General features: G+C 54.8%; 1 protein-coding gene across 4 annotated transcripts in view; it reads left to right on the top strand.

Annotated features, from left to right (window-relative positions):
* The window catches only part of CPNE2 (copine 2), a 59,841-nt gene extending 42,256 nt beyond the window's left edge, over positions 1–17,585 (top strand). For all 4 annotated transcript variants that reach the window (XM_040615681.1, XM_040615683.1, XM_040615682.1 and 1 more), the window contains 6 exons: positions 1,391–1,524; positions 2,365–2,419; positions 7,022–7,073; positions 8,238–8,371; positions 12,923–13,159; positions 14,208–17,585. In XM_040615681.1, coding sequence (XP_040471615.1) covers positions 1,391–1,524; positions 2,365–2,419; positions 7,022–7,073; positions 8,238–8,371; positions 12,923–13,159; positions 14,208–14,315 — 720 coding nt within the window. In that variant the 3' untranslated portion in view covers positions 14,316–17,585. The remainder of the gene's footprint in view (positions 1–1,390; positions 1,525–2,364; positions 2,420–7,021; positions 7,074–8,237; positions 8,372–12,922; positions 13,160–14,207) is intronic.
* Positions 17,586–17,631: the final 46 nt, after the last annotated feature.

Genomic DNA, 17,631 nt, shown 5'->3' on the forward strand with positions numbered 1-17,631 from the left:
GGCCGCTTGCCCCTGCTGGAAGTGGGCTGGCTCTGCCGCTCTGATATCTCTTGCCCAAGTGCCGCTGTTGGTGGCTTTGCTTGCTGGAGCGGGACACGTGCCTGTGTGGCTCCACCAAGCCCCCTCCCCCTGCCTCAGTTTCCCTCTTGCTCTATGACCGTGCCCACGGTGGCTCGGCAGGAGCTGGGCAGGCAGGTGTTATAGCAGCAAGCCACAGGCTGGCAAGGCTGTAAGGCTGCTTGGCGAAGAAGTTGGGTTTTCGTCGAACCATAGGGTAGTTTGGTTTGGAAGGGACCTTTGAAGATCCTCAGTCCATCCCACCTGCCGTGGGCAGGGACATCTTCCTTGGGACCAGGTTGCTTCAAGCCCTATCCAACCTGGACTCGAACACTTCCAGTGATGGGACATCCGCAGGGCAACCTCTTCCAGTGTCTCACTGCTCTTACCGTACAATATTTCGCCGTTACCTCCAGTCTAAACCTACCCTTTTCCAGTTTGAAACCACATCCCCTTGTCCTGCCAAGCCTGTTCTACCGGCCACCCTAGCACAAGGTGGTGGCATGTCCTTGGGCCCTGATTTCTTACTGCCCCAGCCAGGCCAAGGTCCCTTCTCAGCCAAATCACAGTTCATCCTCTCCCGTTACGGATACGGAGCAAAATCCCTTGCGACTCCCCTGAGCTCAGTTTAGCCGGCAGAGCTATTTTGGGGTTTGCCTATTTGCGAGGCAAACAAGGCGAGCGCAGCCACACTGCCCGCTCCCTCTCCCAGCTCTTCCTTCCCAAGTCATTTCAAATTGTGTGGCTCAGCATCTCGTCTTTTCTGACCAGACTTAACTGGGTCCGAGATAGGTGTTTCTACTGATGTCTTTATATAGAAAGCCTAATTGAGGAGGGAGAGAAATGAGTGTCTTGCTGACAAAGTCTTCGAAGAGCTCAGCATATATTGGTCCCCGGGGAAGCCAGGGAAGGATCTGCTCAGGGTTGTGACTCCTTGGTCAGAGACCTTGAGACCCAAATGCCCGGGTGGCCCTGGCTGCTTTGGTGTCCATGGAGCTACTCGGTTCCTGAGCTCCTGGGAGATGGGCAGCGAGGGTCCTGAGCTGGAGGTGGTGGTAGCTTGCTCCAGGAGCAGGGGCTGCTTCAGGACACCTCGTGTGATGCTCACTGGTGAAAAATATAGGTGTAGTAGTGAATGCCTTTGCCTAACCTAGTATATAGTCAGCTTTTTTTTAGGGAAGGTGAAGAGCTGGATTTTGTTGAATTTTTTCAGAAGGTTGAGGTTTGTGTCTTGACGGGGCTGTGTCTGGGCCTCGAAGGCAATGGAGGCGGCCAGGTCTGTGGTGGTGTCTGCTAACAGAGGACAGGTCTCTGCTTCTCTTTTGTCCCCTAGGTTGGGATTGACTTCACAGCCTCCAACGGGAACCCACGAGACCCCACCTCTTTGCACTATATCAACCCCATGGGTACAAACGAGTACTTGTCGGCTATCTGGGCTGTCGGCCAGATCATCCAGGACTATGACTCGTAAGCACTGTGCCCTCCTGCCTCTGCCCTGTTTTGCAGGTGTTTCCCTGGCTTCCTGAGGGGCTGCTGGGATTCATGCCCCTTGATTTCTCATCTGCAAAGCCAGGACTAAGTAATACCTTGCTTTTGAAAAGGTCCTTGAGAGAAAATTACCATATACACTGGGATGCAGGAGGAGGAGAGGGTAAGGACAGGGTTTCACCTCTCCCCCAGTCACCACTGTGGAGAGGTAGGCATGTTAGCAGAAGTGGAGCATCCTTCACGGGGGCAGCTGGGCAGCACCCACTTTATTGGTGCGCAGGCAGCTGCCCTCAGCTCACTGTGTTTGCCATTGACAGCCACACTGCCAGGCTGCCTTGTTCCCCAGCGCCCTGGGCTGTGCCACACAGAAAAACAGCATCTGAGACACAGATAAAGAAAACAAACCAGAAATCCGTTGGCCTCACCATGCTGGCTTTTGTGACCAAAATAGATACTGAGGGTTTTTGAAAGCTCTGGGGTTACAGGTCTGCAGGAGATTCAGGTGTCTGGGTAAGAGGATGCTCTGGATCCCTGTAGGTAACAAAGCAAAGCTGGACTCTTCCCACCCCCCCACCGCCCCACCCAAAGATCAAAAGCCAAAGGGGAACATCTACGCTCTCTCTGTTCAACTCCCATGATTTTTAAAGGCACCGTGTTGCTTTTCTTTGGGAGAAGGGAAGGCTGGCGCCTGTTTTAGCTGGCGTTTTCACTGTAGGTGGGCGTCCGGCAGCTGGTAGCACGGGGAGGCCACAGCAAGAGCCATGCAAGCCTGCTTCGTGTGTGTAAATACACCCATAGGTTGTTCTTCTTCTCTTTTAGGGACAAGATGTTTCCTGCTCTGGGATTCGGTGCCCAGCTCCCACCGGACTGGAAGGTGAAGTGTTGTGGCCACCTGCGCATTTAGATGGGTTTGTCCTGCTGCTGCTGGGGCAGGATCGGAGCTGCCAGGCTCCCCAGCTGGCTCCGTCGGGAATGCCGTCAGGCAGAGGGGGAATGGGTAGATGTGGGATTTCAGCCAGTGGAGAGTGAGATGTGGCAGTGTGGGTGGGCGGCGAGGCGGGGATGGAGCACGGGCAGCCCGCTCCTCCCTTCTGAGCTGGCATGAAAGCAGCAGCTCCCTGGCATTAATGGGCAGAGCCAGGCATTGATTCATTTTCCTGGCAAGAAGCTGGAACAATTCTGGGCAAAGGAAAAGGCCCCTGGATGAATGTGTCAGACGGTGGCAAGGTCTGGGAGGGGGCTGGGAGCTGGGTAGCCTCAACGTGATGTTGCAACAGGCAGAGCCTGCAAGGACTGGAGCAGAAGGGCTGTCCCAAGAGCCACCTTGATCTTTGGTTGGGATTAGGCACCTGAAGGGGTTAAAGGCACGCTGGTCCTGCAAGGGCTGGAGCATCCTGCTCATCGGATGGGCAGGGGCTGAAGGGCTGCTCCCTGAGCTGGCTGGTGGGGAGCACCTTCTTATGCTGAGATGTGCCAGGACCCCCCCTCTCTCATTACCGGTTGGGTCTTTTGGCCGCTCTTCGCTGGCGCCGTTAATGCACACTGTCATTCTGCTCGCTGGTTCTGAGGTGTTCCCAGCACCGGGCTGGGGTTGAATCTTGGCAAGCCTTTAGTGTTCTTTAGGCGGGAGCTTTGCTCGGGGCTGTGCGCAGGGGGCACGTAAGCCACGAGTGACCGTGAATCGCGCCGGGATGCTCACCACTGTGGGGCCGCAAGGCTGGGGTGTCCTGCCTGCTCTGGCTTTGCGCTTTTCTCCGCTCTGCCGGCAGCCAAAATTTGTGTGACTCAAGTGGGAGCTCTTGCTGTTTGCCAGCCACAGGAGGAGATCCCTCCGTGTGCACTTTGGAGCTGATTCATCCTCCTTGGCCGTCAAATGTCTCTGGTCTGTCACTTCACTACTTCGGTGGGGAGATTTCAGTAGGCAACTTCCAAGGACTAACAGCCAGCTGCCGTCAGGGATTTATTACTCGGGGAGAGGCATGCGAATGGAAAAAGCAGTGGGAATGGAAAGGGTACAGCAGCCCTGACTGCTGGGGCAGTAGGTGAACTGTCATGGCGAGCTGGCGATGCGTGCGGGTCAGTGCCCATGGGAGAGGCATCGCCAGGCTGGAAATGGCCCTTCCTGCAAGGCTGGTGGTGGGAACTGGGTCAAGGATGCTGCCCGGGGGGCTGGGGGCTGAGGGGCGCGACTCCTCTGCCCCTGCCATGGCTGCCTCCCACATCTGGCAACAGAAATATTTCCTGTTGCTTCCACGGGCCTGGGGATGCTCTGTAAGCACTTCCAGAAAACACACCTCGTTTTCCCCCAGGATGATGTCTAAGCCCATGTAAGCCCCAGTGGAGAGCAGCTCTCCCTCCCCAGGTGCTTGGCCCGTGCCTGAAGGTCGTGCATACTAACGCCTGGGGTGACCCGTTGGTTGTCTCACGTTAGCAGTGGGGACGTGCCCCATGTATCACCCCACACCGCCCGCCTGGGGCTGCATCCCTCCCTGGCCCGCGGGCTCTGCGTGCCGCTGGCTTCGCTTGTGCGTTAAAGGTTTGCCGGCCATTGAGGCTTGTTGGGTGGTTTCAAAGCCGGAGGAGCTGCTCTTTGCCATAGCCCTGTACCCTGTGTCGCAGCAGGATGCAGCGCGGCCAGCGGCGCTCCCTCGAGGGGCGGCTGCTGTACGCATGCACCGGAGGGAAAACCGGGAGGATTGTTAAGGGATGAGAGAGCCACAGAAATGGGGCTTTGTGCTCCTGTTGCCATGGCTCCCCAACGCTTCCCGGGCACCGTCAGAGCGAGATGTTTTGCACACAAAAGTCTCGTTGGAAATGTCAAAGAACATCTTGCCATGTAGCAGTTCCGCAGAGAGCCTGGAGTGGTTTCCCAGTAGGGAACAGGAGAGGGAAGCAGATGGGTTGCGGTTTCTAGGGGATGAGCAAAGGCAAGGCAACAGCGGAGAGGGTGACGCTTCATGTCGGAGCCCCACTGCTCGGGAGATGGGGTCGGCTGAAGGAAGCCGGCAGCTTCACCAATGTGCCACCCCCGAGGCTTTCCAGCCATTTGCCTTTTTTTTCATATATATATATATATGTAGGGAAACTGAGTCACGACAGCGGTGGGATCGCTCAGGGTGGTGGCAGGGAACCCTCTGCAGGGTCGGTTCTCTGGTACAGGCTTTGGCTGTGTGTCTGCAAGGCACATCCCTAATTCCTGATGGGAAAAGATGGCGTGGCGGCTGTTCCCATCCAGGTCTGGAAGAAGATGCAGGCTGGCTGCAGGTGAATGTCTTACCCTTTGGTGGTGGCTAGAAAGAGTTTCTGCCTGCGAGTTACTGGTGAATGTGATACCTGTAGGTGTTCCATATACATTTAATTGGACTCTACAGAAACTGTTTTTCGAAGTACGAGCTGAATAGGGAATGAGATCTTTTTTTGTGTGTTCTTATTTTGAAGCCCTCCTGTTGAATTTTCTAGCAAAGTTATATATATAATCCATAAAAACTCCAGAGGAGGTTTTGCAATACTTCTGCCACGCAGGGGGTCTGCTCTGTTAGACGGTGAGGAGCACGGCTCCAAACCATTCCATTGCTGCTTAAAAGAAAGAGAAACCCTTCTTTTGCAGTGCAAAACATGGAAATATTTTTGCTTGCCTTGTCTATAAATACTTGTATGGCAGAATTTTGAACATCTTTGAACAGACTTGAACATCTTCAAAAAAAAAAAAAAAAAAAAGAGCCCTTTACAACTGAAAATCAAGAAATTTGAATTTGGATATATTGCCCAAAACTGAAGCTTCTGCAAGGAAGGGTGTATGAAAACACAGCCCTGCGGTCCAGGCTGCACCTCTGACCCTGGGCTGGCTGGTGGCTGGGAGCGCTGCTGCTTGTGCCCGCCGGGCATGGGGACACCCAAGCAGGCGGTTGGAATTTGCTAGTTCAACAGCTCATCAGCTTTGTAGCACGGGGAGGATTTTCTGCTGCTTTTTTTGGTTGCTGTTTCCCACCCCACAGCCTCTTGTGCCGCTTTCAACACAATGCCCAGTGTACTTGGAAAGTCTGAATCAGAGGCATGTTGCTTTTGCAGTCTCGGGAGGACCCTGCCTCACGCGGCGCTTCAGAGGACAGTCGTCCTGCCAACGTTATGAAAACGCGTGTCCCGAAGCGGTCCCCTGGCTGAGAAGTTCAGCAAACCTCCACCCTTCTGAGAAGGAGGAAAGAGCCTTGTTTTGCAACTCTGGCACGAACGGAGTGGGAGCTTTTTTGTGTCAGAGCCTTGAGCCGGTGGCCTGGAAGCCCACGTCACCCCCTCCAGCCTTTGGAGGTGCTGGAAGAGGCAAGAGCCTGCTTGCTACCCCGGGGCTGGATTGCAGGTGGCGGTGAGGGACGTGCCCCAGGCAAGCCGCTGACCCACACCAGCACTGCAGGGCTCACGCGACAGCTGGTGGCCCTGGCCCTCTCTGGCCTCGAGCCGCTCTGCCCTTGCTGGCAGAGATGGGTTCAAAGCAGCTGCTGCCCGGCGGTCTGTGGGTTCCGCCGGCAGGCTCTTCCCGCGGAAGCAGGTGAGGAAGGTTTTGTGGCCCGAAGGCAGCGCCGCTTTTGGTCTCTCTGGGTGGGCTAGTGCAGCCGGCCAGGGGTCGCAGTGTGCAGGGCTGTCTGCTGCTGCCGTGTCCCACAGGACTGCCTCATGAGAGCATCTCCCTGGGCTTGAAGGAGATGGTGGAAAACCTGAAGGATCTTGCACCTGCCTTGGAGGAGGGATGGTTTCATGGCCAATGAAAACCAGCCCAGATTGTGCTGGGACTTGCTGTCCATCATGCCCAAGCGTTCACATCACCACTTCTGTGCTGCCTTTACCCTCACGATGACCCAGATGATGAAGCTAATCATCTGCCGGCTTTGTCGTGGTAGCTGACATGCCAGATCAGATCTTTGACCCAGCTCACCTGTGCCTGCCTCCCTCCTGCTGCACCATGCCACTTGCAGAGAGATGGGGAAGCGGGATGCTCTCAGAACTGGGGCTCCCTGGGATGACGCTAATTGAATTTTCTCCCTTTATAACCTGCAAAAGGATGAAGTAATTTCTCCTAGTGACCAATGAGACGGGCCAGCAGGTTGAGAGCATCCCTCCCGCACGCTTTCCCTTGGGGCAGCTCGTGGGAAGCCATGTCGACAAACCTGCTTTGATAGTTGTAGATGAATGTGTGATGGGATAATTTCAGGTGGCTCCATGACGAGGGGATTGAGGAACCAGTCCATCCCTGAATGCTGCTTAACCCTGACCGCGTCCGTACTTGCTGCCCCTCGCCGTTCGGGTAGCAGAGGGTGGGGAGCTGTTGCTGACCCAGCAGGATGGACTGAACGTCTGTGGCCACTGGGTCCTGCCTCAGGGGAGCACCAGCCCCAGACCAGCCCCCCAGCACCAGCTGATGGCTAGCGAGCACCCTGCTCTGCGCTGGCCGTCCCTGTTAACCTGGGTCGTTTCTTCTCTGCAGGTATCCCATGAGTTTGCCATTAACTTCAATCCCACGAACCCGTTCTGTTCAGGTAAGTGCCAGCTAGGTCTTTGTGACTCCTTTGATGCCTGCAGTGTCACCTGTCCTTCCCTCTGCATTTCTCCAGTAACATCCTGGGGGGGTTCAAGGTCTGTTCAGAGACAGACGTTAATGGCAAAGCAGAGCACATGCTAAGGGGGCACTCAGAGGAGAGCAGAGAAAATCTGGGGATGTGTGTAGGAAGGCCCAGGGTAAAACGCAACTGGATTCAGACAGCGTAAAATCTGCCTTCGCTCCGATGTCTGGTGTGTCCTACCAGCCGCCTGCTCCTCCAGCAAGCCTGCAAGAAACACTGGCCTGCTTAGCAGATGGGGAATTCAGCCTTAATGCTTCATTTAGCAACGGAGAGCCGGTCCCAGTCATGGCTGGAAAAGCGCTCACGTCCAAAGCGGTCAGGGCTACCGCGGTCTCCAGAGGCCGCCTGGTTTGGCCTCTGCCTCCCCCCGGCAGCACCGGGGCTCGAGCCGCGCTCGCTGGTCCACGAAAGCTGTGCGCATCCACGGCTCAGCTGCCTGTGCTGTGTCCCTGCAGGTGTTCTGGGACACAGAGCCCACCTCCTGCACCTCCTGTCGGACACGGGCCCTTCCCGAGGAACTCGCTGTCAGCCGATGAATTGTGGAGCTGGTCGGTTCTGACTTGCGTGCGCCCACGCAGCCTTCGGGGAGAGCTGCCATTTACCCCACTCCGGTCTGGCAGGAGCAGGAGGGTCTCCCGTGACCTGTGGGTCCCAGACACAGCTCGGGAGCTCAGGGGATGCTTCTGGGACTGTTTTGCTTCCCTCTGCAACCTCAGCTCCATGTCTGTCAGGTTTTTGGTTATGCTTAGAGACCAGGAGTTGCTTTTCTTTTTGTTCCTCCTCTTTGGTGGGTTCCAGGATTTTTGCAGAAACAGAGGGAAAGCCACCCTTGGCTGGCCATGGCGAGGGCTCTCTTACCCAGAAGCTCTGAGGACCCACTGCAAAGTGACTGAAGGGCAGAGCCCTGGTATTGGAATGTGTGAGTGGAGGTGTGTGAAACCAGTAGAGCTGGATGAGTCGGAGAGGGGATAAAATAAGTGTAACTTCAGCTCCCATGACAGTTAATGATGCTTAATCGGACTTGTAGTGAGCCTGAGCTGTGGTGCGTTGTAATGCCTGGCTTCTCTGCTTTCCCCACAGGTGTGGAGGGCATTGTCCAAGCGTACTCAGCCTGCCTGCCCCACATCCGCTTCTACGGACCCACCAACTTCTCCCCCATCGTCAACCATGTGGCCCGCTTTGCAGCACAGGCCACCCAGCAGGAGGCTGCATCCGTAAGTCCGTAAGGTCCCGTGAGACGACGGCAATCCTGACGGCTTTGGGCAGGGGAAGCCAAAGCCTGAGCTTAATTTCATCTTTCCCTTCTCTGCGGGTGTGGGAGCGGTGTGTCCTCCCACCAGCACCATCCCTGGGGTCCCCGCAGCTGGCGGCTCTGTTGGCTGTCAGCACATCGGACAGAGAACGTAGAGTCCATCGTAGGAACAAAAAATAATGACTCAGAAACTTGATAGCAGTCAACAAAACTGCACCTGTGGAAAGTCAGAAGTTACTGGGGAGAGGAATGAGGTGGGAGTGGGAGATGCCACGAGGTGGGTCTCCCTGGGATTTGCACAGATGTCTTGAGCGTAGTCTTAAATGCTGGTCCCCTTATCTCAAAGGTGACCCAGCAGCCATGGGAGGGGCAGACGAGGGAGAGCTGGCCAAGACGTGGCGAGCAGCCCCACTAAGAGGAGCGGTAAGGCTGGCACCTGCTGGCCCGGGAGGTCAGCTGGGAGTATCAGAGATGTGTAGAATCAGGAATGGTGAAAAAGTGATTGATTTCTCCCTAATTCTTAGGGGCAGGCCTGCGAGGCCCCCAGGAGCAGCTGGGCGATGGGTGTCCAACAGGCCAGTGCGCAGTGGTCAGGGAGCTGAGACCCCCCGGGGCAGTGCCGGGGGCTGAGGGCTGCAAGGGGGGGCAGAGGGATGGGGTGTGCTGCTGGCAGACCCGACCGTCCAGTGCCATTTGGCACTGCGCCAGCGTGAGCTCGGGAGTCCCCGACATGTGCCAGGGCAGCAGCTGGCAGGAGGCGGGAGAGGACAACTGTGTGCTCTCCTGATTTTTTTCCTAAAACATCCTCTGCTGAGCTCCAAGGGGCTTTGCTCTGAAGAGGCAACCTCTGCCCTTATGGATAAGTGGGGAATGATAGTTCTGAGGAGCATAGCTCTTGCTTTCCAAACAGGTTCCTGCTCCTGCAGGACTGTCCTGGGGCAGGACGTACCAGAAGCTCCCTGGGGAGCACCAGCACGGTGATGCTGCTGTTGCAGTGCAGGTGGGAGACAGGAGCGACAGGGAAGAGGTTGAGTGTGGCTTCAAGTCTTTGGCTTACTTCCCTTCAACACACAACAGAGTTGGAGGAAGCATCTCCCTGTCCTCCGTAAGGATCTCCTGGCGAGATCTGGGGGTGCACATCCAGCAAGCCTGTGCCGTGGCGTAAAGCGTGGTCTTTCTAAAGTGGCCGATGGCTGAATCTGAACCTTTTGCCAGGAGAAGGCCTTTCTGCTATTCCCCTTCAAATAGTTTTTTAGATTTCAGGGGGAGCTGCAGAAAACCACGGGATGGCTCAGTTTGATCATTGCTTTTCACACCACTTGGAAAAACAGTGGGCTCAGGGCCAGGCTTCGGTTTCCCGTGCAGCCGCTCCAGCTGCTCGGCAGTCCTGCAAGTCCCTGTTAATTAGTCCATCAGATTGTTCACATCCATATGTCAAAAAGCTGCTCATTAGCACAGGGGCCCTGTTCAACCAGGCTCCGTTGCACTGGGTCACAAGGCAGCCGGGGCCAGCGTGGCTTTGGGGGACGAGGCTGAGGGATGCAGGGATGCCCATGCATGCCAGGAGCTGCAGCTGTGGGTCCAGCCTTGCTGGTAGGGACCAGGTGTCCTCTTAGGGATGCAAAGAGCATCTGAAGACTTCAGGATGGAGCTCACTCGGGTCCCTGTGGCAGCGGGCTGCCCACAGAGGATGGCAGGTCTGGCCCCTGCGTTTCACTGGCCAAAACCAGCTCAGCTTGGGCATCAGCACATCGGCACAGGAGCTGCCTCGGGGTAAAAGCATCCGGAGCTGGATCACACTCAAAGCTTCTTCCCCAAGGGGACCTTTTCCTGTCTTGCCATGAGCACTGTTGCTCTTCCCAGCCCCCGGCACAAGGAAATTCTGAATTTGGTTTAATTCAGCACAAATCCAGGTCAGTCCTCTTTTTTTTTGTTTTCTCTCTTGTCATCAGTGGGGGAGGGAGAAGCCCACAGGCAGTGGCACTAATCATATGCAAATTGCACCCCTCCGTTGGCACTAATAGTTTAATCAAGGGAGATTTTAAATAATGGGCATTAATGGTGGCGTCAGAGGCAAGCCTGGGTTGGCTCAGTCTTTTTTTTTTTTTTTTTTTTTTTTTTTTTTGGAAGCACAAAGCGTTAGTGATGAGGGGTCTCACTCCCCCGGGGTCTTCTCCTCTGCCATCCCACCTTCAATCTGATGCTGCTGGCTTCGGTGGCTGCCTGGACCTGCCCTACTCTTCCTCCCGCTCTCACTCGCTCCCAACGTTTCAAGTAAAACAAAAAACCCTCGTAGTTTTTCCATGGCAACGCAGATCACAAACACTGGAGCCGTTTGCTTTTAAGAGATGGGAGGATGTCGGGGGGCGGGGGGGGGGTAGCGACAGAGGGATTACACACGATTTGATTCTCAGGAAGGATTAATAAGGATTAATAAGCTTTGGGGAATTAAAACCTACCTTTCCAGCAACGTCCCTGCATCCAAACCTCCCCTTTCCTTACCCCGTGCTGTTTAATGCTGCCTAATCCTTTCAAGTCCTGCTCCCTCACGTGAGCCTAATTGCTGATATCATTAGCAAACAATCAAGAATCATCCCCAAAGCCCCCTGGATTCGGGGGTTGGGCATTTTAACAACAAAAAGAGGAGAAAGGAGGTAGGTGCTGCCAGGTTGGTGTGCCCGGGGGGGGGGGGGGGGGGGGTGGGTCCGGCTGTGGGGCCAGCCTGGTCCCTGCTTGGCAGAGGTGGCACCCCAGCTGGGGACCATGGTGGGGGGGATCCGGAGGTGCCACCAGCACCCTGGCCCCACTGCCATCTGTGGACACCACCAGAATTGTCATCACTCCCTGGGGAATCTCCCCCTGATGCTCTTACCCCTGCCTGCTTGCCCCACTGCAGCCCCCTGGGCTTTGGGGCTGACCCCTTCTCTTGGCCTCTGAAATATGTTGTGATAAAATGTATTTTGAGCTCTACTCCCCTCTCTTTTCCTGCATACTTTCCAGCATTTTTCTCTGTTCCCATGCTGGATTTCAGACAAAAAAGGGAACAAAGGGAGCTAGTCCTTTCTGGGTTTCCTCTTTTTGATCATGCACAGAGGCAGGGGGAGGAAGGGGGAGAATCAGCTTGAAGTCGTTCCCATTATCCACTGCTCTCCTCAAGGTTTTACCCTTCCTCCTGTACTGGTTTCCAGACAGGGTCAGGCCCCAGTCACTTGTCCTGCTTCCAGTGGTGACCAGTGCTGGCCACCACAGAGGAGCACGCTTCTCCTGGAGCTTAGTCTTACCCTCCAGACTTGGATGCTGAGCTCCTGCTCTTCAGACCTATGTCTCCCCATGATGTGCTCTGAAAAGTTCAGATTTAGGGAGAAACTAAACCCCGGGCAGCACTGGGGAGGCAGGACTGGCACCCCAGAAGGGGCTGGGTTGGGAAGGGGCTGGCTGCTGGCCCTGGCTTGGGAGAACCTCCTCGCCCCTGTCCTGGGGCTGTTTAAGCTCGGCTCAGCCTTGTGTGTGCTTGGGAGTTCAGCACCAGAGCGCCAAGAGAAGGTTTCAGGAGATGTGGGCTGGAGGAAGACCAAGAAAATGGGCTCTGGATGGCGTTCCATCTCTTGCTTTTCCAGGACGGCTGCGCTAGTGGTTTTCAGAGGAAATGGAAAGAATGAGGAGAGGAACAAAGGGCTTTAATGTGCTTAAGTGCTTGTCTTCGTCATTTCTCTAGCACACGCAAGCAGTGTAATGTGCCAAAATTGAACCATTACTTTCCCTGGAAGCAGAGGAGATGGGCTTTTCGGGGGTCCACGTGCCTGATTTGCTGAGCTGAGTCCAGCAGGACGGTCTATCTGTCCATCCCCCCCAGCTGGGCAGGATCAGCCCCATCACCCTCCTTTCCCTGTGGGAAGGGAAGTAGATGCTAACACCGCTGCTTCGGCATCCCCCCAGCTTGCTGGTACCCTCTGCATCCCCCCTCAGTGCCTCTGAGACCCACAGCTTTGTATGGGAGATGGACAAGCCCTGAGCATGGGACAGCCCCCCCTGCCCTGCAGCCCGGTGCTGGGATGCAGGAGCTGCTCCCCATTGGCACAGGGCCGTGTTAATGGGGACTGCCCTGAAATGTGTCCCCCTGGAGATTTCATCTCCCAGCTGGGCTTGTGTCCTGGCCCCATACTCCTGGCTGTGACACACAAGCTCTGCACAGGCTGGTTGGGTTTTTTTCCTGTTACTCAGTACAGTAAATCAGTAATTCAGCAAAATGTTTTGGCGTGGGAGTTGCCTTGTTGTTTGGTTATGATCTTTCAAAAAAACAAGGGGAACAGGAGCACCTGAAATTCCTGGGTGCTGCTAAAGGGGGTGGTGCTGGCTGTCCTGGGAAGCAGTGAACCTTGCGCTCCCCCCCAGGGGACCTGCCTCCCCCCAACATGCCAAGCATCCCGGCTGCTCACACCTTGCCAGCGCTGGCTCTGGTGTGAGGGTGCACCGGCATCCCACTGGGTCTGACCCTCCGTCCTCCCCTCCGCAGCAATACTTCATCCTCCTCATCATCACGGATGGGGTGATCAGCGACATGGATGAGACGAGACACGCCGTGGTGCAGGCATCCAAGCTGCCCATGTCCATCATCATCGTCGGGGTGGGCAACGCTGACTTCGCCGCCATGGAGTTCCTGGATGGGGACAGCCGGGTGCTGCGCTCCTACACCGGCGAGGAGGCCGTGCGCGACATTGTCCAGTTTGTGCCCTTCCGGGATTTCCGCAATGTGAGTGTGGGCAGCGGGGAGGGGGTCACAGGCAGAAATGGAAGTGGAGCAACTCCAGCAGAGGCAGACTGAGGCAGGAGGTAGAGGGCTGGCACCTGCCTGCCTTACCCTGGCCCTAAAGTCCACCTTCCTCAGTGACGGGCTGGCACGGACCGGGCACATCAGCGCTGCGAGCAGGGGCAGCAGCGCTCCGTATCTCCATAGCGCTGCTCCACCTGAGCATCCCCCCATCTCCGCCACCCTGCCATTGCCAGGCAGGTGGGAGCAAACACCAGTTAATTACCACAGGGTCTGAGCTCCCGCAGCAAGCTGGGGTGGTGCTGGGCTCAGTGGTGGTCCCACGCTGGTGTCTCCTACTTGGGCCTCATCTGGCACCCGTGATGTGCCGAGGGCTTAATGCTGAATGGCCTTGGCCCTGGGGGTCCCACCAGTCCCTTCCTGGCACCGTAAAAAGGGCTAATGCCAGCACGGGCCCTGCACGTCCCCTCTGCGGGATGGATTGTGCTGCCCACTGCCCGACCCATGCATGTGTGTTGGAAAAAACGTTGCTGAATGGAAGAAAAAAAAAAAGGGGGGGGGGGGGGGGGGTGGAGGGAAGAGAGAGGAAAAAGAAGAAAAAGAAAAAAAAAAACCCAAGACAAAATGAGAGGCAGGTCCCTGCCCATCGTGCCCAGCCAGGAGTCAGCCCTGGGCCAGATGCTGTTGCTGGCACAGATTGCCAGAGGATGCAGAAAATCAGCCTGTGCTTGTTATCTTCCCTCTTTTCACAGCTAATCAGAGTCTGTCCATTTCACTGCCTGTTACTCAATACCTGGTTTTTCTAACCTACCAAGAATGTTTTATTCCTCCCTACCAGTAAATTACGTCCTGGAGGGAAGGTGTAGTATAGAATATAATAATCCCAGGTGTATAAAATGCTGGCTGCCAGTGGACTCTAGAGGGTATTAAATGAAATGCCACAGTCTGGAGCTGGGGACAGCCCAGCCACGTTGGCTGTCGGTCCCCTATGGCCGTTCTTAGGCCAGTGTTTGTTCCCTTTCGCCTGCAGGCCCCCAAGGAGACCCTGGCCAAAGCTGTGCTGGCAGAGCTGCCCCAGCAAGTCGTGCAGTACTTCAAGCACCAAAACCTGCCGCCCATCAACACGGAGCCCGCGTAGAGCTGTGCCAGGCTGTGCCCTCTGCATGTTGCCGAAGCCTGTTGGTCCTACCAAAAGCACGTTCCACATGCTTCTAAGAGGAGACTACCCTCTCTGAAACACTTTGTACTTCTTAATTTAACGACTAAGTCCTTAAAACTTGTCCCAGAGAAGCGTCTGGATTCATTTTGTACAGTTCCAGCCTGAGGTAACACTAAGCGGCCAGGCCATGCCCTGGTCCTGCTCTGTTGGGTCATTTTTCAGTATTGAATGTACTTTGTATAATTTCAGTGGAACAGGATACGATTTTTACAATCAAACTTGCTTTTTCCAAGCAATGCAGCGCTTAGTATCTTATTATCATTCAACGAACTGGTCATTGTATAGTTCATGTATCTGTGTTGTACCTGTATGTTCATTTTTATACTGTGTACATGTTATATTTGTTATACTCAGGTTAATAAAGAAACTTGGACATTTAAAACAAGGGCCTCCTAGATGGGAAGGTCACCACCCCGGCGGACCATGCCCCAGGATCAGCTCCCGGCTGCGTGACAGAGGGCGATTCACTGAAGGCAGGAGTGTGCGTGGATCTCCCAGGGAGGGCAGCATCCCTGCGCTCCCTGCTCAGCTCTCGGCACCAGCTGGAGCCAAGGGCAGGGGGCTGCTGCGTGCGGTGCTCGGGAAAACCCCGGTGATCCCGCAGCAAACTGGCAAAGGGAGCTCCATGGTTCGCTGCTGCTGCTTCATTGCTAAACATTTTCCCAAGCCTGAGTAACAGAAGCTCCCTGGTGCCTGCGAGAAGAGGGGCTGGGTAACAAAATCCTGCTCTCCAGCAGCTCCTTTGAGCCGCTCATCAGCAATGTGTTACCTTCAGCACTAATTGCTGCTTTCTTCTGCTGTTAACTAGATTAAGGTCTTCTGAAGCTGGCAGGTAGAAAGGTAAATTTGCTGCAGGGATCACCAGGCTTACTCCGAACCCAATCAGACCTGACCTCCCTCTTCCCCTTTGCAAAAGCGCTCACGGCCAGAGGTTGGTGTCTCTATGAAGCCCAGAGACACCTGCGTGCACGTGCTGTGCTCACTGCCACCAGCCACTGCTACCAAATGCACGGTTCTTGCTGCTGCCACCGTGTCACCAGCACACAGGCTGCCCTGTGTGGTCCCGCAGCTTGGCCAAAGCATGGAGCCAAAGCTGGCAGTGAGGCCCCAGGCCACCTCTGAGCATGGCGCTGGGTGACACCCCATCCCTTGGGAGAGGTGGGACTGCTCTGCGAAATATGTGCCTTGCAAAGCCCCCTGGAAGGGGAAAAGGCCGAACACCACCACCCTCTTCCAAATGAAGCGGCAGCCTTTAAAGGGTGGCTAGTTTAAAAGTAACGCTGTATGCAGCTCGGTTTCCAGATCAAAGTCTGTGGCTGGAAAAAAAATGGGTTTTTTTCTTTCCATAAGAGAACCTCACATGCAGCTGCACTAGCTCGTAAGCTCTTCTGCTAGTAGAGTGTTTGTGGGGGTTTGTCATTTTTAACACCTCTTTTAAGTTTTAACAACTAGCACTGACAACAAGCAGTTTATGAAGCTGTCCCTGGGGAGGGGATGAAGCACACACTATGCAGTCATGGCTTTTTTCTTAAAAAAAATTAAAACAAAAAAATAAATCTAAATCCACCACTGAATGACAGAGCTGCTGGAGCCAGCCGTTCTTCTCCAGCATGCTGGCCTCAGGGCAAGGTTACTGCCACAGCTGCCGTTTCCAGAAAGTCTGATTTATCCTCCATCCCTTGCACTCTTCACGTCCCAGCACATGTCTCAGTGCACTCAAGTAACATCAGATGGCTTCTGACTGTAAGAAGGTAAGTGGGACCGAAGGATGGAGTGATGAGCTAGGCCAGCTCTGCAGTTTGTTTACACAGCCCAGGCCATGAGAACAGCAGAGGTGACTCAGACTCAAAGGCTTGGGGAACGCCTTTAGCTCACACAAGCACCCTATCCCTGCTCTTCTGGGAACAAAGGAAAAAAAGAAAAAAAAGTGTAGAGCAGGGAGCTCTCATGCCTGCTGTTACTGAATTATGGCTCCCCCTGACCTTGCATGGTGCAACATAACCACCATCACCCCACCCTGATCTCACCTGCAGCTCCCATGGACCACCACCACCATGACTGCCACAACTGGCCGGCAACTCCCACTACAAATTTGTCTAAATCAGCCATTCTGCCTGTAGCTGTGCAAAGTATCGCTCAGGAAAATGGCCAGGCTACTGCGACTACAGACAGATTATTGATCTAGCTTGATGCCAGGGAAGGACACCTACATCTCTCACACCAACTTCTCAAGGCTCTCGCAAATGCAGCTTTCAAGAAAAACAGGCACTTTTTTGTGCATCACTTCCATTTTGTTCCATAACTACGATGAAAGTCATCAAAAGCAAAGCATTAGGGAGGCAGAAAGAGATCTTACTATTTTCCCACCTGAAAGTGCCACAATTACAGCAGCTAGAGCAACCCTGGAGCCAACACAAGATGTGCCAGGCAGCCCAGAACAGGGGAGGAATTGCAGTATGTTTGCAAAGATCTGATGGCAGAAGAGCACTGTTCAAACAGAAACGGTGCTCGGCTGAGGACAGCTTCATTGTGAATGTAACTCTCCTTGTTTCCTCCTCATGGTTCAACAGTCAGGCTAAGCCACGAATCCTGCTAAAGACCTTCAGCTTTCACTGCTTGTGTCCCAGTTCTTCTCTTACAAGTTGCTTCGCGTCACGTTCAGGTAACTTGCCCTTTGGTACACGCGGATCAGCTGTTTTCTCAGAAGCACCTACACATCATAGTGGGTAGAGCAGGACTGCTGGGAGGGACCGCCACACAGACACTTCCACCTCTGAGCAGCTGAGCTGAGCGGTGCCAGCCCACCAACCTCCCACCAGTGCTGTTCGCATGCAGAGGTGAGAAGGGTGGGCCCTCGGCTTCCACAGCCTACTTCTCACCCACACCTGGCTCGCACCACCTATAAACACGCCCATGCAGGCTTCTTAAATCCAACATAAATTCAAAAGCCACCAACTGCAAAGAACAGTGGAGCTCTCCAGCTTGTGCACAAAGAGATACGCTTGAACTGGGGAGTCCCCCCCACTGTGGATACATGCCTTCAGGACACCACTGCAGAAAAGCTGAATGACTTGTCAAGCGCCGGTGTGGAAGCAATTGCCTCTGAGCAGAACAGCCAACTGCAGCTCCTCTGAACTCACTCAGAACAAGTTTTCCATCACCGTCTCTGCATTTGTAGGAGGCTGGCTTGCACTTCTCCTAGGTGGCAGTTTGAGGAAGGGGCTGGTTGGATAGA

This window comes from Falco naumanni, chromosome 15 (assembly GCF_017639655.2).
Source record: "Falco naumanni isolate bFalNau1 chromosome 15, bFalNau1.pat, whole genome shotgun sequence".
Lineage (NCBI taxonomy): Eukaryota > Metazoa > Chordata > Aves > Falconiformes > Falconidae > Falco > Falco naumanni.